The 23,995-nt window shown below is 47.2% G+C and overlaps 1 protein-coding gene and 1 long non-coding RNA gene across 5 annotated transcripts in view; one reads left to right on the forward strand and one right to left on the reverse strand.

Annotated features, from left to right (window-relative positions):
* Positions 1-9,046: 9,046 nt before the first annotated feature.
* Positions 9,047-11,246, reverse strand: LOC128332134 (uncharacterized). The gene is made up of 2 exons (XR_008310566.1): positions 10,981-11,246; positions 9,047-10,332 (listed from the first exon to the last, which is right to left on the reverse strand). It is a non-coding gene; the product is annotated as an uncharacterized LOC128332134 (long non-coding RNA).
* Positions 10,991-23,995, forward strand: part of NPHP3 (nephrocystin 3) — a 50,281-nt gene continuing 37,276 nt past the window's right edge. The window contains exons 1-9 of one of the 4 annotated variants that reach the window (XM_053266479.1): positions 10,991-11,139; positions 11,744-11,936; positions 12,987-13,605; positions 14,237-14,362; positions 14,602-14,752; positions 15,896-16,048; positions 17,425-17,558; positions 20,014-20,174; positions 23,345-23,492. In XM_053266479.1, coding sequence (XP_053122454.1) covers positions 13,252-13,605; positions 14,237-14,362; positions 14,602-14,752; positions 15,896-16,048; positions 17,425-17,558; positions 20,014-20,174; positions 23,345-23,492 — 1,227 coding nt within the window. In that variant the 5' untranslated portion in view covers positions 10,991-11,139; positions 11,744-11,936; positions 12,987-13,251. Of the gene's footprint in view, positions 11,140-11,229; positions 11,253-11,407; positions 11,937-12,986; positions 13,606-14,236; positions 14,363-14,601; positions 14,753-15,895; positions 16,049-17,424; positions 17,559-20,013; positions 20,175-23,344; positions 23,493-23,995 lie in introns of those variants that run through there. The other 3 variants (XM_053266480.1, XM_053266481.1, XM_053266482.1) reach the window with 3 other exon arrangements.

The raw sequence follows: 23,995 nt of genomic DNA on the forward strand, positions 1-23,995 counted from the left end.
TCACCCCTGTAGCCTCTGACAATGCGCCACCTCAGGAGGCTTTCTCACTGCACCTCATTAGCAGGCCAACCCCACCCCAGCTGTTTTTAGCCTGTTTTTCCCCATTTGGGGTCCAAGATGGGAAGTAAGCCCAGCTGCGAAGAAAATAGATGGGAAGGGGAATTTCTAAGGGAGAAAGATTAAGCACCTCTCCATGTCCGTTCTCCCTTACATATGCCCTGCCACTACACAGTCCTTGCTGAGGCAATAGAATTCCACCTTGAGCCCCAATATTGCCACAACGATGCCTTCAGAATTAGTGTCCTTATGGTGAATGTGCACAAGTAATTGGCCACCAAGAACATGGATCAAAGAGTATGAGATTCACCTTAAGACTAAACTTTCCATTTGCTTGCATAATTTAAAAGCCTTTGTAAGGTAGGACACCCCCGTCTTCATATTCTCTGAGGCTAAAGTTTCAACAGCTGTGCAAAAACATGAACAGCTGGATGCCATGCTAAATTACACTAAAGGGTGATGTAATATCACAATTGAACACTGCAAGCTAAATTGGGAAAGGATATTTGAAAGTCTAATAAGTTAGAAGTCAATCACAATGTGACTTCTTTTCAGTCTTTTAAATATATGCACCAAACCACACACTGAAAATTTATGTGGATTTTTACAGCCTAGTCCATTCCGTACTGATTTTCAGTTTTGACAGTTTCCCCTGTCACATGTATTCATATGAAGCTGCCTTATGCAGGATCTGCCCATTGGTCCATCTGGGTTAGTCTAGTCATCAACACTAACCAGCAGCAACTCTGCAGGGTTTCAGTTACAGTAGAAGTTTTCCAGCAGTGGCATAACAAGATCAGAAGGGGCCTGTGTGCAAGAATTAAACATGGGCCCCATCAGATAATTTCCCGATAGGGATCAATGGGAAACTCAAAAAGATGAATAACTCTGAGAATCATCAGCACTCTCTCCAAAATAGAACTCCCAGGATAGGACTGGTATAAAACAAGAATTATGTGTGTAGTGTAGAGAGGTGCCCACCAGCTTCATCTCTCCCCAGTGCTGAAGGATGAAACTTTGCCCCCACCTCTGCAGGTGGCAGTTATGACATCACTTGTGGATTCTCTGTTATGATGCACTCATTGTCTCCTTGGAGATGGCCAAAGCTCCATCACCAAGGTTTAGCCATCAAAGTGTGGAGGATGCAGAAGCAGCAGCATCCCACAGGGGCAGCTTGGTTCTCCTCCTCCTACCCCAGGAAGGGATCATCATGGCAAAGCAGTTGTGCTCCTCCCTTTTAAATATGCAAATGAGGAGTAAGGTTGCCAGGTAATAAGTATCCTTCTGTTCTAGAACAGAAATTTGTTACACCCGGAGGCAGTTTGAAACCAAGTGATCCAGCAGATGAGAGTATTTCAGCATCTCCAAATGTCAAAACCATTTGCTTCCTTTCTTTGGCTCTGCAAATAACCTTTGTCAAGGCTGAATTCTAGAGACAGGGGAAAAGAAACTACATTTCCTGGAGAAGAATATTCACCCTGGAAATAGACCAACTTGAACAGGGAACTACAGACAAATTGATAACAATAAGTCAACCTTCATTTTGGCCCCATAAGCCCCGACCCCATAGAGGTCGTCCTCACAATCAGGTGGGCAGGGAAGGCTGCAGATGCCCACTTTCCCCACAGACAATTGCTGAGGACCATCTGAGCACATACATCACCTGCCAAGACCGTCTGCCACTGCCTTAGGGAGCACAGAGGTGGGGACCCGTAGTCCTGGACCCCAGAAATCCCACAATGTGTCACGCACTGGGAGATCCCCCCAGCGATGGGCAGTTGCCCGTCAGTGTGTCACAAATGGTCAAGTAAACACAATGAAGCTATTCTCACGATCACTGGAAAGAGGGCTAAGGGAGCTTAGCCCACTTTCGAGAGATCATGGGAGCCACCAGGCTCACAGGCGAGCACGGTGCTCCCAAGGCAGCTAGCCTGCCTATTACCCCTCCCCTTAGATGAGGTTAATGGAGTGAGCGCTCAGTTAACCTGTTTTCTGCTTGTGTATCACCGTGGTGCATGGTGACACACGAGTAGACCACCCCCCGCCCTGACCAGGAAGCTGCAAGCAGCCTCCCGGGCTCAGGGGTCTCTCCAGGATGCCCCTCACACGAGGCATCCTGGAACTTCCAGGGGCTGCACAGCCCCTGATCTCCGCCAGCTCCGTGACAGAGCTGGCAGTCATGTGGGCGGCTGATCTGGCTGCCCAGGGCTGCCGTTTGAGTGTCTGCAGGGAGAGCAGGCTAAACCCGCTCTCTCCGCAGAACCCCCTCCGGCGCTTCACACCAATCATGTGAAGCGCCTCAATGTGTCACACACAGTCAAGTAAATGCAACTAAGGGAGCTCTCGCTCCCTTAACCCCATTTCAGAGGCAGGCTCCCTAGCCAGTTTGCGGCCGAGGCACCACTGGGACCCGGTCGGCTTCCGTGGGTTCTTATGGGCAGCCAAGCCTGGGCTTAGCTGCCCTAGCCCAATTGTGGCTGCTCATGAGAACAGCCTCATGGACTCCTCCAATTTTAAGAAAACAAACTCATAACTAAAATCGTGATGCAACATTTATTTTCTTTGTTGTTAAATTTATATACCACCTTTCATTAAAAACAATCCCAAGGTGGTTCACATAGAAAAATTAAAACAAGACTATAAATATTACACAATTAAAATATTAAGCTAAAATATAAGAACAGAGATCTAACTAAAAAGATTTTAAAATACATACATAAAATAACCATACAAAATACAAAGCAGCAGCAGTGGAGACAATCGATATAAGGAATGATGCAAGGTAAGGAACACAAGGAGCCCTTTCTCACAACTATTGAGAAAGGGCTACCCTGTCTGTGGGGAGGAAGCCCAGAAAAGCTTGTTTATTATATGCTGTCTCCAGGTTGAGAGGCATTGTACCTCTGAATACCAGCTGCAAGGAAGCAATAGCAGGAGAGAGGTGGACTTCCAAGAGGCAACTGTGGACTACTGTGGGAAACAGGGTGTTGGACTAGATAGACCTTGGCCTGGTCCAACAGAGGTGTTTCCTTGTTGTTGTTATTGTTCTTAAATTCACAGTCACAATAGCTCTGTGAAGTAGGTCCTGATGAACAAGTGAAGGTTTCTTTCATGCCTGGCTTGTGGGTATGCTCATATCATCTGGGTGCATGTCAACCCTGCAGACAATCCTCCATGCTTCCCTGGGCGGGCAGATTGATGACCCAGGCAAGCAGCCGGTGGCTCCGGATTGGGGCAGGGTGCCGGGACGCATCACGCCTCCCCCTCCAAAAATACGGTGCACAGTGCATTATGGGGATCCCTCACCCATCCCCGGGCTCCCCGCAGACTGGCAGCCACGGCTGCTTGACAGATGATCAAAAAATAGAGTTAGGCGAGTGCTTGCTCTCCTAAACCCATTTTAGAGGGAGGCTTCACAGGCAGGTTTGCCTCTGTGGTGCCACTGGGATTGGGATTTTAGCCTGGTTTTGCACACATATGTGAATAACGTGTATGAATAGCCCAATCCTCTGGGATTAGGACCTTTGCCTGGTTTTGTATGCATGTGTGAAGAACTTCAATTGGTTGCAGTGTTTCACAAAAAAAGAAGCAAAAAACTTTAGATATTAACACCACCAACACAGTGAGGTGGGTTCACGGTCTGTGAGACCTGCTTTTGCTAAGTCCACTCTCCCCGCAGACAATCCCTGGGCGGCCGTATCGGCCACCCACAAGATTGCCGGCTCCATGATGGAGCCGGCGGGGGCTGGGGAGCTCGGGGGCCACACAGCCCCCGGAAGCCCCAGTATGCCCTGCGCGAGCGCACAGGGCATACTGCGGAGACCCCTGGAGCCGGCTTTTTGCCTCCTGGCCGGGAGTCTACTCGCGAGTAGCCGCGGCGTGGAGCCGCACCACGGCTACTCATGATCAGGTAGCCTGGTTTTGCAGCATGCGTGCTCCGCAAATCCGGGCTAAGGGCAGGGGCACTTAGGCGGGTTACCCACCTAGGAACCACTGGGCTCGCAGCCGAGCCCGGTGGTTCCCACGATCAGGAAAAATCAGGCTAGGCTTTCCTAGCCCAATTTTTCCTGATTGTGAGAATAGCCCCAGTAAGTGCTTTATTGCCATTGCTTTCTTTCCTAGAGAATGAGAAGCAACGACATCACAATGTGCTTTATTAGCAGGAAATAACTTGGCTTGAAATGCATGGTTTTCAATCAGTTTAAGAAAGCAACAAACTGTCGCACTGTTTTAGGAAGGAAGAAGTGTAAAAGGTCACAGGTGGTCACCACCAACACTGAGTAAGTCCTTAAGAGGTAAGTCCTTTCTTGTTAAATAAAATTGCTACTTGGTTTCTTTTCTGGCCCACTGGCCTTTTCAAACCAATTACAGAAGACATCTACAGGTGAAACTCGAAAAATTAGAATATCGTGCAAAAGTTCATTAATTTCAGTAATGCAAATTAAAAGGTAAAACTGATATATGACGCATTACATGCAAAGCGAGATAAGTCGAGCCTTAATTTGTTATAATTGTGATGATCATGGCGTACAGCTCATGAGAACCCCAAATCTACAATCCCAGAAAATTAGAATATTGTGAAAAGGTTCAACAGTCTAGGCTCCAGGTGTCCCACTCCAATCAGCTAATCAATCCATAACACCTGCAAAGGGTTCCTGAGCCTTTAAATGGTCTCTCAGTCTGGTTCATTAGGAATCACAATCATGGGAAAGACTGCTGACTTGACAGTTGTGCAGAAAACCATCATTGACACCCTCCATAAGGAGGGAAAGCCTCAAAAGGTAATTGCAAAAGAAGTTGGATGTTCCCAAAGTGCTGTATCAAAGCACATTAATAGAAAGTTATGTGGAAGGGGAAAGTGTGGAAGAAAAAGGTGCACAAGCAGCAGGGATGACCGCAGCCTGGAGAGGATTGTCAGGAAAAGGCCATTCAAAAGTGTTGGGGACTTTCACAAGGAGTGGACTGAGGCTGGAGTTAGTGCATCAAGAGCCACCACACACAGACGGATCCTGGACATGGGCTTCAAATGTCGTATTCCTCTTGTCAAGCAGCTCCTGAACAACAAACAACCTCAGAAGCGTCTTACCTGGGCTCAAGAAAAAAAGAACTGGTCTGTTGCTCAGTGGTCCAAAGTCCTCTTTTCTGATGAGAGCAACTTTTGCATCTCATTTGGAAACCAAGGACCCAGAGTCTGGAGGAAGAATGGAGAGGCACACAATGCAAGATGCTTGAAGTCCAGTGTGAAGTTTCCACAGTCTGTGTTGATTTGGGGAGCCATGTCATCTGCTGGTGTTGGTCCACTGTGCTTCATTAAGTCCAGGGTCAACGCAGCCGTCTATCAGGAGATTTTGGAGCACTTCATGCTTCCTTCCGCAGATGAGCTGTATGGGTATGCTGACTTCATTTTCCAGCAGGACTTGGCACCTGCCCACACTGCCAAAAGTACCAAAACTTTGTTCAATGACCATGGGATTACTGTGCTTGATTGGCCAGCAAACCCGCCTGACCTGAACCCCACAGAGAATCTATGGGGCATTGCCAAGAGAAGGATGAGAGACATGAGACCAAACAATGCAGAAGAGCTGAAGGCCGCTATTGAAGCATCCTGGTCTTCCATAACACCTCAGCAGTGCCACAGGCTGATAGCATCCATGCCACGCCACATTGAGGCAGTAATTGTGCAAAAGGGGCCCAAACCAAGTACTGAATACATAGGCATGCTTATACTTTTCAGAGGTCCGATATTGTTCTATTGACAATCCTTGTTTTATTGGTTTCATGTAATATTCTAATTTTCTGGGATTGTGGATTTGGGGTTCTCATGAGCTGTACGCCATGATCATCACAATTATAACAAATTAAGGCTCGACTTATCTCGCTTTGCATGTAATGCGTCTATCTCATATCAGTTTCACCTTTTAATTTGCATTACTGAAATTAATGAACTTTTGCACGATATTCTAATTTTTCGAGTTTCACCTGTATAATAGTTAAACGTTGATCATGTTAGAGATGTGACTCCATGGGCATTGACACTTAACACCAATAACTCCTACTGGCCACTAGGGACATTAGGAGTAGAGGCCAGAGAGTACAGGACTGCCCCCATGTTCTCTTCTTTCTGTATCTCTGCTCTAAGTCTCTTCTGATTGGTAGACTGATACTCTTAGGATATTCCCTTCTTCGTTTTCTCTGTTTCTTCTTCCTTCCACCATGACATAGTTAGTACAGGATGTAGGCTTTCTATCTAATTTTGTAACGTCTTTCAAATAAGCCTTTACGTGTTTTAGATTTTAGGCAAGTATCTCCAGATCTCCTCTATGAGCTTTGTTCTCGTCAAACTGGGGTTCTCTGCTAAATAAGGGGTTGATTCAAATTCTCCCCTACAGACCTGACCATTTTGATTACTGTTTTGCAGACTGAAAGGTAATTTAAAAGGATCTGTTCTCTCATGAGGAAAGAGATACTTCTCCAAGGTAAGTAAAAAATACACCTTTGTCTTGTATGGGAACAGACTTGTGGATAGGGATGTTCAAACAGGTTCAGAGGTTCATGGTTCAGGGGTCAAACCAACTCCCCCACCCCACTGGTGGACCAAACCTCGCCCAGAGTTTGGGGGTTCGTGGACCAATTTAAAAAAAAAATCAGTGGTGTGAACAGCCATATATGCCATCCTGAACTCCTTGGAGGGGTAGGATGGATGAAATAAGTGAACATTATTTTTAAAAGTTTGTTTTTTATTGGTTTCATGTAATATTACATTATTTTTAAAAGTTTAATCTGAGTCCAAACTCCAAACAAGGTTGTGTTTTCAACTCTTTAAGTCCCAACACATGTGAACAACAAGAATGCTTCTGAGCATGTACAGAATCTCACTGCCAAGTGGATACAAAATAACCCCTAACATCTGGAATTAGGAGAGAACTTTCAGGGCTCCATCTTATTTACAGCACCCTGCACATGGTTCGAATGCTGGCTAGGCTGTAGTCTTGTGCAGATACCTGGGAGTAAACCCCCTGGTGGCGCAGTGGTAAAACTGCCGCCCTGTAACCAGAAGGTTACAAGTTCGATCCTGACCAGGGACTCAAGGTTGACTCAGCCTTCCATCCTTCCGAGGTCGGTAAAATGAGTACCCAGAATGTTGGGGGCAATATGCTAAATCATTGTAAACCGCTTAGAGAGCTCCGGCTATAAAGCGGTATATAAATGTAAGTGCTATTGCTATTGCTATTGCTACTGGTCACAGTGGGACTTACATTTAAGTAAAGACACATGGCATTGGGCTGATAGTAACACAGGCTGCCAACTTTTTATGGGCAGAGGCTTTCCACTGTTAAAGGCTTCTAGGACTAGATTGGATCCGCTCTTCCATTTTTCCCAATGCTTTCATTGGGGGCAAAAATGGGGGAGAGTATTTGATATTTTGGGGGGAGGTGTCCACAAAAGTATGTTGAATTTCAAGAAAGAGTGATGGTGCACTTGAACTACTGCCTGCTGCCTCTGTGGGCAGTAGCAAGTGCACAAAATAAATAAAGTGGAGCTTTCCCAAACAGCTTTGTTATACTTATGCGGGGTGGGGTGGGGGTGGAGTTCATACAAGTCCATTTACAGTAATGTCAGGACGGCGACAGAAGGTGTTGTTCATACAACCAATGGCATTATTCAGCTTTGCTCCTGACAATTCAGTTACTGCGTATTGTGTGTTACCTTAAAAAGTAGCACTTTGGTGCAGTGCTCAGAACAGCTTAACTTTAGGCACTCCCTGCTGCAGTAAAGCCACCCTTTGGAAAAGCCACTCATTGGTGCTATTTCACTTCCTGGAATGTGCCCTGTTCCAGGCAATAATGCTGTGTGCCTGTGTACACATGTGCACACACAAAAATGCATGGTAAGGTGAAGTCTGTGGTCTGACAACACATGCAGCAGAATGATATGGGGATAGGGTTGATGACAGAGTTCTGAGGTGGTAGAACGGACCACTTAGGTCACATGTATTTATTTATTTATTTATTTAAAAATGCGAACAGGTTCCAGATTCGCAGACCTGAGTACCTCCCAATGTGATCCCTCTGCTGCTTTTTGTAGCAAAACACAACAAAACAAAGGTCCAAAGATGTGCAAGATTCACACACAACCCTGCCTAGTTTGCCCCGGCTATAAACATCACAGCACATGTGGCAGCTCCGGTCTCCAGGGTAGGAAAGACAGGAACTGGGCAGCTGCTGGGTGGGAGGAGCAAGCTGTAGCTGGCTGGGGGAAGTCGGATTCATTCAGTTTCCCCCTGAAGGTAGCCCAAAGATTGGGTGGGTGTGCGCAGCAGCGTGGGGCCCCTAAATTCGCCCTCGCCGGAAAATATCTCCTCTCACTTAGTAGTGATTCCAGGGCACCTCTGGGCAGGGCCATCGATCTGAATGGTGGTGCTCTGAACAGTGGTGCTCGTCGCCTGGGATTCCGTGTGGCAGCCTGCTGCACAGTAAGAAGGGAAGTTTGCAAAGATCTCTCTCTCTCCATATCTTGTGTGCTCCACTGTAGCTGCTGCTCCTGCAGCATCGATTGGCTTCTCCAGCGCCTCCCAGTGTGCTGGGGGTGAGTCTGATGCTCTAGGCCTCAGCTTAGCACTTTTCACCTCCATTTCCCCTGTGCGGGGCATGAGACAGACATCCTGCTGATGAAGGGGTCGAAGCAGGTGGAGCTGAGCACAAGCAGGAAAGGGGAGCTGTCAGGTATCTCCCGCTTGCTGCCACCACTCGCCCAAGCTGGCTGCTGTGGGTGCAGCTTCATACAGGGATAGAAGAGTGAGAGCAGCATGGATGTCCCTCTTTCCCATTCTCTTAGCTGGAATCGCAGCCAGCAGAGCTCAGGACTGTAATACCCATCCACAGGGCTGGCTCTGGGGGATCTGGCACCCCAATAGAACATTATGTTGAGAGCCCTTAGTTATAGTAAAAAATAAAAATTTGAAATAAATACAATTTGTGTGTATTCAAAATTTAATACAAAAAGACTTTACTTAATTGTGTACATTATATTGTGTATAACAAAATTATGTTATATAATCAGAGCAGTACATGTACACAGCCCCAAGCTCTTTGAAGGAAAAGCGGGACACAAGTATATTTAATTAAACGTATTCACTTCCCGCCCCGCCACTTCAGCTTATTTCTTACATTATTTCTGCAATACTGACAGAAAACAAACAAAAAAATCCCAACCTCACGGTCCCCCACCCACAGCTTCCCTGGAGAAGTCCCCACACTCAGGATGGTGGAGAGAAGCAGTACAACCAACCTCGTTCTGCTGGATCTCCGCGACAACAGGCTGACTGCCCAGTGCCGATGACACCCCTCCACTCACCTCACATTCCTGTAAGGCCCCAAGGGACGGGTTTGGTGCAGAGCCCCCAGAGGGGCTGCAGTGTACGAGTTCCCCTTCTTGGAAGGGTCCAGCTTCATGAAAAGAGCATGATTTCCAGCTCTGTCCATGGAAGCAAAGGCAACCTTGCAGGCAAGACACTGTTGGAGTCAAAGGACATTACTTACCCCATATTGTCAGACCCTTGGTCCCTCTAGCTCAGTACTGTCTACTCTGACTGGTAGCAGCTCTCCCAGGGCTTAGGCAGGAGTCTCTCTCTCAGCCTTACCTGGGACCTCCTGCATGCAAACATGGGTTGCAGGTACTTTTCAGCTGTGGAATATCTTAAGAGCGTTCACATGTAGTTGCCCATGCAATTGCAAACCAAGGCAGGTCCTGCTTAGGAAAGGGGACAATTCATGCTCACTACAAGACCACCTCTCCTCCAAACTTCCCCTGTTTCCCAGTGGACATAGGAAGCGGTGTCAAGTTCATAGATCAGGGTTCTCAACCTTGGGCCCCTAGATTCCACTGGACTATAACTCCCATCATCCTCTGCCACCATGCTGGACCAAGATTATGGGAGTTGTAGTCCAGCTACACCAAGGTTGAGAATTAACCATCCATTTTACAATACAGTTCTAAGCTGCAGACGAATCAGGCTATCGGTATTTAGATCCTGGCTGTTTTGTCCTGAACCCCGGCCCTTTCAGTTCCCACCCTCCATCGCAAACTTTCTAGGTACAGGTCTAGACGCCGCCGGGAGTTCCGACGGTCTCGGATATTCCTCCTCCTCAGCTCTCTGCGGGTATAGCCGGACAGACGGCGGGCTAGCTAGGCAAGGTATCGCTGGTTCTCCTTCTTGGACCGGATGGCAGCCTGTCTCCTCTCCCAGCCGGCAGCCTCACTGGGGGAGGGGGCGGTCTGGATAGAGAGGAGGCAGCCTCTAGTCCGCGGCTCTCTGTCGCCATCGATCGCCCGCTGCGGGTCCTCAGCCCCTCCCGGATTCCCAGACAGAGAGGGAGCTCCGAGGGGACAGGCAACGAGGAACCAGCCTCGAGGAGGCGACGGGTGCCCGGCCACCTCCTACCCCGCAAAGCGAGGAGGCAGCAATGGGAGAGCTGCTAGAGCACGTGCCCCACAGGAGCTGCAATCCCGGGAAGGTGCTGGGGCCGCGGCGGGGCTCGCAAGCAGACCTCGGCCCCGCCTGCAGGAGGGCGCTCTCACCCCTTTGAGAGGCGCCGCCGCCGCCCCCGCCCAGTCCTGCGGCGCTTTTCCTCCCCAGGCAGGATGGAAACACGCCAAGGAGGGCCGCAGCAGCAGTCCGAGTCTGGCCTCCGCGGCCGGTGTAGAGCAGCTCTCCTCACACTCAGTCCCACCGACCATCACCGCGGCAGCCGCCTATGGTAGTCGCGGACAACAATCCCCAGAGGGCCTTGCGCTCAGGGCGATGGAGGGCGCCCCCCGATAGGCTGGGAGGAGCCCCCGGGATTAGACGCGCCTCCTTGGCTTCCGCCCGCTTGCGCACCGTCCCCAGCCCAGGATAGGGGAAAGTGGTACTACACCCCTCACCTTAAGAGGCACTCCGCTGACGAGTCTCTCTGGGACGGATCGAACTGGCGGGCAACTCCCAGGGCCCTTCACAAGTCTAGTTACTAATTCTGATGTTGACTAATTGCAAGACTGTGTAGTACACAAGTCTCTTTACCAATTCTGAAGCTCTGAACAAGGGTAAGAGCTTCTAACAGGTTTCGGAGAGACTAAGCATGCTCTATTCTTGCCAGCACTCAAGATGTCAGTCGTTCAAGAGGAGTGTAAGAGTTTCTGTTAGATTGACAATCAGGGTAAGGGCACTGGCTTCAACTGGAGAGACTGAGCATGCTCTCTTCTTGCCAATTCTCCAGGCGTTTCACAGAAATTCACTTTTGTCCTTTGGATGCACTATTGGAGTCATTTTTTAAAAATGTTTCAGAGTACTTTTGTTACAGAATTACACATACATCCACATTCTGCAGAACCTGGGTTGCCTTTGTTTGATATTTTAAGCAGGATTGAAAATTTGAGAGGGGTTTTGGGCAGAAAACGAAAAAGAGCTTCGTTTGACCATACTGAGCATGCTCAGATGCACAGGGCAGGGTTCGTTGAGGGGAAGGGGAAAGCGCTGCTTGCTACACCGTCTTGTTCCGCGATATCCCGGTCACTCCTCCAGCCTTTGACTGTGGCCACCGCAGGCTACACAGCTCTGATAGGTGCGCTGATAGGCGGTCGCCTGAGTTTCTTCTGTGATTGGCCAAAACCAAAGTTTAAGGCAGTCGCATCTTTTTCTTCATACCAGCACGAAGATCATGCAAGCACTGCAGTGGCGCTCGACACCCTCCAGCAGGCGACGCCCGTTTCTGGTGCATCGTCTGCTTACCGGGATGAATTGGCACTGCCCATCCACACCACCCCGTCGATGCCCGGAAAAACAAAGAAACATAATGTGTTAAAGAAGTCCCTCCAGTGCCAATATGCTATCAACAGCAAGGGTAAGCCTCTGGGATTCGTTTTTTCTTTTTCTTCCCCCAAAGTAAAACTTTAGGTGTTCTGAGAATAGTTTCTGAGATGCACGGATGTGGCACATGGAAGGCAGTGCGCTCCCATCTCTGTAATAAATTCTGAGTTCGCATTCATTCTCACCATGGCTCCCCAAACAGCTGGAGATGGCTCTGAGGGCTATGCAAGTGGTTCAGGACAAAACGGAGCATTGATTATTCTAGACTAAGGAACATCTTTATAATGTGGACCACAAGGCTATGATCTCGCCTATGGGAAAAGACAGTGAGGGGAGCAGCCCAACTTTTGGGGTTTCACAGGAAAGACACTTTTAATAATAATACATGCAAAGGTACAGATTTCTCCTGGAATAACCTGAAGGCAGAAACCATGAAGATTTTTAATTGGGTTAAAAGCCTTGGCTGTGTAGCAAGCCTAAGGAGCTGGCTAGATGAAGCTGGCCAATGAATGTTGTTGGTTCATGTCTAACTAGTATTTTCAGGCCCGTTGAAATAACGGGCACTAGCACCTTCCCCCCCCCCACTTGCCTCCGCGTCCGGCCCCGCAAGCACCAACTGTCGCCGCCGCCGACAGCCTCCATGCCGCGGCCGGTCTCCCCGGCCGGGCAAGGGGCCCAAATTCTCTCTCCCACCCGGCTCCGGCGGCGCCACCAGGCCTCAGCCACGCCGCGCCCTCTGGCCGAGGTGGCGGCATTGCCGCCGCCTTGGCCAGTTTCCCCCCGCCGCCGCATACCCGGCTTTTTCGGGACAGCCACCGGGTGCTGGCGGTCGTGTCTCCCTTGCTCTGTTCTGGGCATGCGCTTTGCGCATGTCCAGAACAGCCCAGGGAGGCATGAACACATGCCTTGGTGTCCGTCCACGGATGGACACCAAGGCTTTTATTAGAGAGGATTGGGTTGGGAGAAAGCAGGATCTTTGAGGCTATGTGGTTCGTGCTGAGCATTCTGCTTCAGTGAAGATCTTGACATGTTTACATAGCAGAGGTAAATGTCTGGCATTCTTGTGTGGGCTTCATTCTTTCAGGGCCAGTGTGAGCGACTGACATCATTAAACAGCTGCCAAAGGCCCTGGGTCCACAGAGGGTCCCACTACTGATTCTTGATACCACCTATCCCCCATTGCCTTTGCATGGTTGTGGCAGAGTGACTCTCTCGGGTCTCAGCCAGGCAAGAGGGGACCCATGAAGAGCCGTTTCCTGAGGGCCTCCTGAAATCTCGAGCTGGCTCAGCCTGCTAGATGGTATCTCTCATCCTGAGGAGACAAGGCGGACAAGAGAACCTTTTCAGTGATGGGGACTGCTTCATCCTTGGTAAGCCCAATAGGTGCCGTTGGCGAGGTCATTGAAGACACATATGAAGGAGGTGGTGGTGAAGCCTGTGAGATCCCCGTGGAAGTGAAACCCAAAGCCCGCCTTCTGCGCAGCTCCTTCCGCCGCGTTGGTACCTCCCGACCAGGAGGCCTTATTGGCGCCAGCTTCAAATCCACTGCCTCAGTACAAGAACTGGAGTGTATGGCCGAGTATGAGCGTCTGAAGAAGGAGTATGAGATCTTCCGCATCAGCAAGAACAACGAGGTGGCCTCTATGATGAAGAAAGAGGCCAAGCTGGACAAGGAGAACAAGCGCCTACGGGCTGAGCTGCAGGTAATGGGAGGGTTGTTTAAAAGAGGGGAGGGAAGTGGATTTATTGATGTTAAATAACCACCTTGAGCATTATTGATGGAAAGGGAAAGTATGCCATCGAGTCGGTTTCGACTCCTGGCGATCACAGAGCCCTGTTGTCTTTGGTAGAATACAGGAAGGGTTTATTTATTATTTATTTTTATTTTTTTACATTTTATATCCCGCTTTCCTCCAAGGAGCCCAGAGTACTACATACTTAAGTTTCTCCTCACAACAACCCTGTGAAGAAGGTTAGGCTGAGAGAGAAGTGACTGGCCCAGAGTCACCCAGCAAGTCTCATGGCTGAATGGGGATTTGAACTCAGGTCTCCCCGGCCTTAGTCCATCACTCTCACCACTACACCACGTTGGCTTGCCTCCAATGGTTTACCATTGGCAATGGTTTACCATTGCCTCCTCCTCCCATGCAGTATGAGATGATGCCTTTCAGTATCTTCCTGTATCGCTGCTGCCCAATATATGTGTTTTCCATAGTCTGGGAAACATACCAGCGGGGATTCAAACCGGCAAACTCTGGTTTGGTAATCTCTGGCTAATTTTCCAAGTCTCGCACTTAAAAGGTTCTTGGGGGGAAATAACTTGTTCTTTTTCAGGCACTTCAGAAAACATATCAGAAAATACTCAGAGAGAAAGAGAGTGCTTTGGAGGCTAAATACCAAGCTATGGAGAGAGCTGCTACATTTGAACATGATCGGGACAAAGTCAAGAGACAGTTCAAGGTAAATGTCTCCATATTTTCTGTCTGTCTTTTGCAGCTCATTGCAGAACTAAGATCTTGGGGTCCTGTTGCTACACACATGAGTGAGAATGGTGACCTCTAAGTACAAAGTGTGTGTTAATTCATCCCGGTATGGAGGGGATTCAGATAAAATATTGACAGGTTTATAAAAGCAGTGAGTATCTTTGTATGTGCAAATTCTGACTGGTCATTACATTCATATCTTTGAATCTTTAACAGATTTTTAGAGAAACCAAGGAGAATGAAATTCAGGATTTGTTGCGGGCCAAGCGTGAGCTGGAGGCAAAACTGCAGAGGCTGCAAGCTCAGGGCATCCAAGTATTTGACCCTGAAGAATCGGACTCTGATGACAGCTGCACGGAAGTTGCTGGTAAGAATTCTATCTGCTGCTTTTGCAAGTCACATCACAGCACGTTAGAAATGGTGTGCAGTATGAAACAGACAAAAAGCTAACTGCTGTATTATTCTTTATTGTAGAGATTTTTAAAAATGACACAATATAACTTTTAAATATTAAGAAATGGCTGAACTCTTAGTTTCAGGAATTCTTTAAATCTGCTTTGCTTAAATAACCTGTCGTGCATTTTCAATTCAAGTGACTCTTTTCACCTTCATTTCAAGTATTGAGTTGTTTGTTTGTTTTCCCTTCAAGCATAAAGGTACTTATGCTCTGTTTGGGCATGTTGTTTCTTAGGCCCAAAGTTTAACTGAGAGCCTGATTCTGTTTGTAAGTTATCCAGCTTTTAGTTTGAATAGGACTTGCTGTAGTTGTACATAGTGGTTCACATCCACACATACACAAACACTACACTTGACTTTAGCCAAAAGGCCGAGAAGCAATTGGTTCTTATCCAGTTTGGTACTGTAACTACTACAAATATTTATAACCTGTGCTAACTGAGCAGAGAGACACCTTTTAAAGTGGTGAGTCTCTTATATTTAGCAGGAGGAGAGCAACTGGCCCAATCCAGCCACAGCACAACATCCCTCCAGTGGCTGTTGCTGGTGTCTGCCTTATGTTTCTTTTTAGATTGTGAGCCCTTTGGGGATGGGACCATTTTAATTATGTATTTTTCTTTGTGAACCGCAATGTGAACTTTGTTTGTAGAGCGGTGTATAAATATTCATGGTTTCCGTATCTGCGGTTGTAGCGGAGAACGGAATCCCTGCGAACACTGAGGTTCTCCTGTAAAAGCTGTAGCAGCCGTGTTCATTGGGATAGTGACACTGGGACAAAGAGTGAACCACCCCTGCTTGTGCCTCTTGCAGCTGCTGTTTAATAAAAAAGCAGCAAGAGATGGAATTATAATGACATGTGTGATGCCATTAGCAGGTAGATTGACTCTTGAGTCATGACTAACTTTAGCTGGATTGGCGCCAATGTGCCTAGGACTGGTCTGAAAAGGTCCCATTGTGGTATGCAAACTCATGGAAGGACTAAACATCCTTCTCTGGATTATGGCCATTATGTTTTAAGTTGGTATAAATTGGCATCTTCTTGTTTGTTTTTAAGCTACTGGAGCTCAGACTGAGTATTGGATTGGCGGAGCCTTGGGTAGTGAGCTTTCCATGGGCAGCATGATGCAACTTCAGCAGTCTTTCAGAGGCCCTGAGTTTGCGCATAGCTCCATAGATGTGGAAGGACCGTTTGCAAATGTAAACAGAGGTAATGCCTTTGGTTCTCTCTGAAGCAGGAGACACAAAAAACAGAGCCAAGGTTTGGGGAGAACCTAGACATTGATGCAGGAGTTTTGTAACTGGAACTCCTCTGTTCTAATGTGGGTGTTCTGTAACCCCCACATTAGTGTTTAGTGTGACATTAATATGGGAGTTCTGTGATTGGAACTCCCTGTGCTTTCAAAAAGCCATTGTGATGACGGGAGGGTTCTGTTCTGGATTTGGGACATGGGATGGGAGTGGGGTGGGTTTATTCTGTGGCAGCTTCCCTATGCAAATCATCCTTTTAAAGCTGATAATAGCTGGAGAGGAGAGAGCTTATGGTGCAAGATGAGCTGGTATGTTTCCCCCCTGCATGTTAACAAAGACTTGACAGGGAGGGGTGCGGTTTGCATCAGGGAAATAGCAAAGGGTTAACACCCCCACCCCCATGTTGCAGCCATGATCCAAATCCTCCCCCTGCCCACAACTGCTTTTTTTAAAAAAGCAAAAGGAAAAAAAAGAAAGAAAGATTCAGAGAGCTGTCTGTTCATCCACACTGTTTTCTTTGACTGTCTCTCATTTTTCCTCTTCATGGGAATTGTTTGCTCTTATGCCTTCAGTTTCTCATTTTTCAGAATTTGCCATCCATGTTAGACCTTTTCTTCTTTAGAATTTCTTTCAATGGGATCCTGTCTAATTTTTCTCTGAGCTCATCAGTGTTCTGAAATCTAGGGCAGGGTTTCTTAACCTTGGGCCCCCAGATGTTGTTGGACTACAACTCCCAGAATCCACTTCAAGATAGCATAAATTCCAAGATTATATAGTTGCTTTCCTCCAGGGTTCCTACTACTTTCACGTTGCCAACCAAGTCTTTCTTGTTGATAAGGATTAAGTCCAGGATAGCCAACCCCCATTCTTCCACCTTTAAAAATCTGGATTCAGACTTCAGCATGCTCCTCTGTTTCACTCTGTTTGTGCTCTTCTTGCACAAGCCCGTATATATGCAGATGAGGAACGCCTTTTACAACATGCCTTTGGGTGGTCCCTCTTTCACTAGCATCAGAGCACACACAAAGTCCTTCCATAAGTGCCACTGTGGATGCTACATATTATTATAATTATCTCTCGATGTGCATGTCATTAGGGGATCACATGTCTGATAGTTTAAAAATATTCTTACAACTAACTCTAGAGTTGCTATATATTTTATAGTTGTCCATCTAGTTACATGGGTGTTTTATTATGCCAGTGAGTAAACTAGCCTAAAAGGCCTTTAGTCTCAATTGTTGTTGTAACACATTAGTGGTTGTTGTTGTTGTTGTTGTTTACTGAATAACGAAATGTGTTTGTGTGGGGTCTTGTTTTGTGTGTCTTTGCTTACAGATGACTGGGATGCTGCTGTTGCTAGTTTGTTGCAAGTCACTCCATTGTTTTCCCACTCTTTGTGGAGTAACACAGTCAGGGTGTACCTCATCAATACAGGGGAAACTCAGACAGAAGTGGACATCTTCATGCAGGTGAGAAAGCGGAGTGATAATGTACACCTCTCTTCATTGCCCCAGAATCTTCTCCATTCAGATTAGAAACTGATCCCCCTGAGTTCAGTGGTGGGACCATAGTAGCACACATGATTTGTATCTGTCAGATTCTAAGTTCAGTCATTGGCATCTCCAGTTCAAAAAGGATCTTGAGTAACGTAGCTAGGCAGAATATCTGAGGCCTTAGAAAGCTGCTTTGAGGAGAGTATCAGAGTAGATATATGGCTTGGCTTGGGAATAATGCAGCTCCTGTAGAGTGGCATTTTCTGGATTGATGACCTTGTGTGATACAATAAATCACTTCAGTGCAAAATCTTGATTTTTACAGCCTTTCAACTTTCTGGTGCCTCCTGGTTCTGTAACATTTTTTTAACTTTTATTTCTTTAAGAACTTCAAATTTATTGTGTAAAAACAGATGATAAAACCTTGTTAAAACGTTGTAAAACAGACGTTCCAGCGTCAAATGTCAGCCCCAGTGTTGTTCCTACTTCTTCTGTGGATCACCTGCTTATATGGTTCACAGTTTTAATTACACACACTCTGGCAGTAATTTCCCTTCCCCTTTTCTCCCCACCCCCCCGGCCTCTTTGTCATTACTTGAATGTGAATTTACCCAATCTCTGTGTGGGCAATGGAAGTCACCCATTATGACATCTCTGTCTCTCTTTGATGCCTCGCTGATTTCCTTCTGCCATTCCCAGTCACTGTCGGCATTTTGATCAGGAGGGCGATAGCTTGTTCCTAGTAGCATATTTCCTTTCAGGCCTTTTATTGTCACCCATAGAGTTTCTGTGGAGGACTCCAGTCTTCCTAGGTTTTCTAATTTGTTAGATTCTATCCCTTCTTTAACATACAGTGCTATTCCACCCCCAATTTGCCCCTCCCTGTCCTTTCTATAGGGTTTATATCCAGGAATAACAGTGTCCCATTGGTTCTCACTGTTCCACCATGTTTCCGTTATGCCCACTATAGCTATATTTTCATTAGCAACCAAGCACTCCAGCTCACCCATCTTGGCTCGGAGTCTTCTGGCATTGGCATATAAACACCAATATGCTGAATCTCTTACCTGGTGTGTGCTATCTTTCTTATGGCCATTTGATCTCTTTGACCAGCTGGCACATCCTTCTGCCTGCTATTTACCAGGTTCTGCACTGTCCCCTTTTAGATTATCTGAAGCATTTACACCCTCGCACCTTAAGTGATGGCATTTGCTGAACCAGATACTGCCCAGCTCCTTTCAGCTATCCCCCAGGCGTCACTTTGAAAGCTGCTCTGTGACCTTTTCAGTTTTGAGTGCCAACAGTCTGGTTCCATCTTGGTTCAAGTGCTTGTCCCTTTTGTACAGGCTTGTCTTGTCTCAAAATGTATCTCGGTACCTAGCAAATCTAAACCCCTCCTCTCAGCACCACTGTCACATCCATGCATTGACACCGCTCAGCTCTACCTATCTCGCTGACCCTGCACTTGGGAACAGGTAGCATTTCTGAGAACCCTTCTGAGAAGGGTTCCTGGACTTCATTCTGCTACCTAGAAACCTAAATTGGGCTTCCTGGACCTCCTATCCGCATTTCCCAACATTGTTGCTGCCGACTTCCACCACAAGAGCTGACCCTTCCCAGGACTGCCTAACTGCCCATCTAGACACCATGTGACATCTGCAACCTTTGCACCAGGCAGGCAAGTCACAGTACGGTCTACACACGGGTCACAGAGCCTTCTCTCTATACCCCTAATGATTGAATCACCCACTACTAGGAGGCCCCTACCCGCTGGAGGAGTGTGTAAGAGGATATGGGCTCATCATCAATGGAAGAGGTCCCTTCTAAAGGAGCTTTTATCTCTTCCTTGGAATGATGTCCTTCCACAAGACCTCCATTCTCCATGACAGCGGAGGAGCCATCAGCCTAGGAGTTGGATGCCTCCATCACATCTCCAAAGGCCTTGTACACATACTTCTCTGACTCTCTGAGCCTCTCAGATCAGCCAGCTTGGCTCTGAGGGAATGAACTTGTTCCCTGAGAGCCAGTTCCTCCTTGAACTGAGCTCACACCTACAACTTCTGCCCATCGAGCAGATAATCATACACGCAACACTCTGTGCATTATACTGGGAAATGCCCTCTTCCCTGATGGCTTTCTACCTTCATGACTGGTTTTGTTGGCTGTTTTGAGTATTGGAAGCTAAGCAGATATTGCTAAAGAGGTGGCATCCAGCATGTCAAAGTCTCAGTTTTTACAAACCATAAAAGTAATCTTTTGAGAATGACTGTAGTTTGGTGCAGAAGTGATTAGCATTGACTTAAGGTTTGTTGTTGTAACCCTATTTTAAATCCCAAATGTACAGTAAAACCATGGCTTTGTTTTCTGGCCCTTGATTTTGGAGACTGGAATTGGCATCTGTGACAAGGCACATTTTCTTCTTAACTTTCAGAAATATTCTCCAAAACTTCAGAAATATTGTGAGAGGATGGAGTACTTCTTCCAAGTAGTCCATTTTCCAGTAGAAACTGACAATTCTTTCCAGGCTGTAAGAAAATGGGAAATTGAAAAAAGCTCTTTAGCTGTTTTATTCTTGCATTTAACTTTGCCAAGGTGAGTGAAATGAACCCTACACTTTAGGTTTCCTAGCTTATTTTGTTTTTTTGTTTATCAATTGATCGATCGATCATATTTATATACCACCAGAAATGTGCATCTCTAGGTGGTACACTCAATTTAAAACAGCAAATATAAAACAGAGTAAAAACAAAGCAATTTCACAGAATAAAAACAAACATTTTAAAATTAATTTTAATTAGTAGCCTTGAGAAAACATGTGTATCTTGAGGGTTTTATTAAAAGCAATCAGAGATTGAGATGCTCTTATTGGCAGCATATTTCAAAGCCCTGGGGCAGCCACAGAGAAGACCTGGTCCCGAGTCGCCACCAAATGAGCCAGTGGCAACTGTAACTGGACCTCGCCAGATAATCTTAATATGTGGCTGAGTTCATGACAGGGAAAGTGCTCTCTTAAGTTCCCTGGACCCAAGCTGTTAAGGGCTTTATAGGTAACTAGTATTTTTAAGCCCGTTAAAATAACGGGCGCTAGTTGCTGCCGCACCACCACGGAGACCACCCGCCCTCGCTGCGGCCGCCGGCTCCCCTTCCCCGCTTCGTCTGCGGCTGCTGGCTCCCCTTCCCCGCTTCGTCCGCTGGCTCGCCGCTGCGGCCGCCGGCTTGCCTGCGCCGACTTCCCCTCCTGGCCCCCTCCCGGTTCCCACATGTCGGCATTTGAGCTTCTTGCGGCAGCTTCAGCAGCAGGGCCGGCCCCGCCGCTGCCGCCTCCGCCCTCCCCGGTCCCCGCTTCTCCTCCTTTCGCGCGGAGAGGCAACATGGCCACCTGGTGCCTGTGGCCGTATCTTTCTCGGACGTTCTGGGCATGCGCTACGCACATGCCCAGAACGGCCGAGAAAGACACGGGCGCAGAGTCACGGGCGCACACCCAAGCCTTTTATTATAGAGGATAGCTATCACTTTGTATTTAGCCCAGAAACATATTGGCAGCCAGTGCAGTTCTTTCAGAATCAGTGTTATGTGGTCCCTTCAAGTTGTCCCAGAGACCAGTCTGGCTGCCGCATTCTGTACCAATTGTAGTTTCTGGGCTACGTACAAAGGCAGCTCCATGTAGAGTGCATTACAGTATTTGAGCCTGGAGGTTACCAGCATATGCACCACTGTTTTAAGGTCATTTGCCTCCAGAAATGAGTGAAGCTGACATATCAGCTGAAGCTGATAAAAAGCTCTCCTGGCTACTGCCTCAACCTGAGAAACCAGAGAGATTTTTTTGATCCAGGAGCATTCCCAAGCTACTTACCTGATATTTCAGGGGGAATGTAACCCCATTCAGAACAGGCAGAACAGATCCAAACCATCTCTCGGGTCCCAACCCCCCCACAGTCACTACCTCTGACTTATTTGGATTCAACTTCAGTTTGTTATCCCTCATCCAACCCATTATTGCATCTAGGCAGGCATTTAGGGAAGTTATGTCATTTCCTGATGAAGTTATTATGGAGAAATGATTTGGGTTTCATCAGCATATTGATAACACCCTGCAGCAAATCTCCTGATGATCTCTCCCAGCAGTTTCATATAGATGTTAAAGAACATTGGAGACAGTATAGAGCCTTGTGGAACATAGGAAGCTGCCATATACTGTGTCAGACCATTGGTCCATCTAGCTCAGTATTGTCTACACAGACTGGCAGCAGCTTCTCCAAGGTTGCAGGCAGGAATTTCTCTCAGCCCTATCTTGAAGATGCCAAGGAGGTAACTTGGAACCTAGATGCTCTTCCCAGAGCGGCTCCATCCCCTAAAGGGAATATCTTACAGTGCTCACACATGTAATCCCTCTTTCATATGCAACCAGGGTGGATCCCGCTTAGCTAAGGGGACAAGTCATGCTTGCTACCACACGACCAGCTCTCCTTTCCTAGATGAACTACATATTTTAGTTCTCGCTTTGCAGAGCAGTGGTCTCCAAGGAACACAATCGGGAATCTACCAAAGACATAGGCAAAACTAGTGGGGGCAGCCAGGGCACTAGGCGCCACTGGGGGTGGGGGGCACCAGGGTGATGCTGCTCCCCACCCCCTCCCCAATTCACGATTTTATTTTATTTTTTAAAATTTTAACCTGTAGCCCCTTCAGGGGCTTCCTAAAGGCTGCGGGGTGTGTGTGTGTCTGCAAGGGTTCTCCTTCCCCCCGCCGGCCTCTTATATCACCGTCTCAGCCCATCCTGGTCTGATTTTCAGGCCTGTTCAGGCCTACAAAGATCAGTGTGGTAGCCATTTTGGAGGTCCCCTTTACTCACAAACTCATAAAGAGTCCCCTTTACTCACAAACCCCCTGATAAAAAATTTGCCATCACTAGTTAAAATTATCTCTCACAATTAATCTACTTAAACCAGTTGAAGCCCTAACAATACTTGGAGGATGAAGGTGATTCTCACAATCACAAGGATTCAGATTAAAGAAAAAATAATTCTTTACAATATTGTTGTAAAGTTAAGAATTGTTTTATTACCTCATCAGTTTATTCCAGACATTCACTGAAAAGACAAGTTTTCTGAAAGATGTGTGTCAGATGTTGGGACAGGGCGGGGGGAGGGGGGGCAATTTCAGTGCTTGCCCTAGGCGCCATTTTCCCTAGTTACACCCCTGACCAGAGAGGTAGGAATGGAACCAGCGTAAAACAGTGCCACCCAATCCTACCTCCCTCAGGCAACCCAGAAGGATATCATGGTTGATGGTATCGAAACCTGCTCAGAGATCCAACAGAAACACCGCCCGTCATGGGGTGGGGGGGCAATGCACTGAACACTTGTGCTGAGTATTGTGTGGAGTATTATGGGAGTTCTGAGGGCCGGGACAATGAGTCCCAGCCTCGGAGCAATCCGCCCTGATATGCTCTGCACTGCACGGAGTGGGCTGATCGTGTGGGAGCGTGGAGTGTGCTCCCACCAGGAAAACAATGTTGGTCAAGGGAAAAGGGAAGGCTTGGGAAGCTTTCCTGCCTGCCAACTGGTAGGTCATGTGAATGGCTCCAGAGTATGCAATCACACAATTATTTGACTCGGGATCTAATCCTTTTTTTCTTTTACTCCCCCCCCCCCCTTCTTGATTGGAGCTTTAGTAGAAAAATATATCCTTGGGGCTGATGTTGATTGAACTGTGTACTGCAGCAGAGCAGTATAACACACGAATGCTGATTTCTAATCTAGCTGTCTGCTGGAGGAGTGTGAAGAAGCCTTTTTGAAAAACCCTGAAGGAAAACCCCGGCTTCTTTACCACCGACTGGAAGAGGGCCAGGTCAGTTCGGATGCTGTGCAGCAGTTAATTGAGCAAGTTCGTTGTGTGAACAAAGCAAAGGTAATGAGAGATTGCCCAAGGTTGGTACATTTTTACTGGGATTGATTGTCTTGTTTTGTTTCACTGCACTTGAACAAGTTTTGTTAACACCAGATGTTGTATCACCCTTTCTTGAGCGACTGAGCGCAGGATGTTGCATCTAGGGAGTTAGTCGATTTGCATGCATTAGAACAACTAAATGCTTTGTGTTCATGGAGTCCCAAATAAACATCATGTCCCAGAGACCACACTTTCCCATGTTAGAAGAGAGTTCATTCTAGAGGATTTATTAAAAATCATGGTTAGTGGATTTATTAAGAATTGCTAATATATCAAAAAAGAAGAGGCGTTGTTGCTTCTAAGAGTAGTGGGATACTCCTGAGTACTCTAAGGAACTGGGCCCAGCATCCAGACTAACCCTTTGCCAACACACCGGAGTCTTGTGCTGCAAAAGCGGGGAGGTGATTTTCATCCATCTCCCCTTCCCTTTGCAGCTCCCTGTGCCTCCTGAAACTATGTCCCTG

The sequence above is a fragment of the Hemicordylus capensis genome, chromosome 6, assembly GCF_027244095.1.
Source record: "Hemicordylus capensis ecotype Gifberg chromosome 6, rHemCap1.1.pri, whole genome shotgun sequence".
Classification (NCBI taxonomy): domain Eukaryota; kingdom Metazoa; phylum Chordata; class Lepidosauria; order Squamata; family Cordylidae; genus Hemicordylus; species Hemicordylus capensis.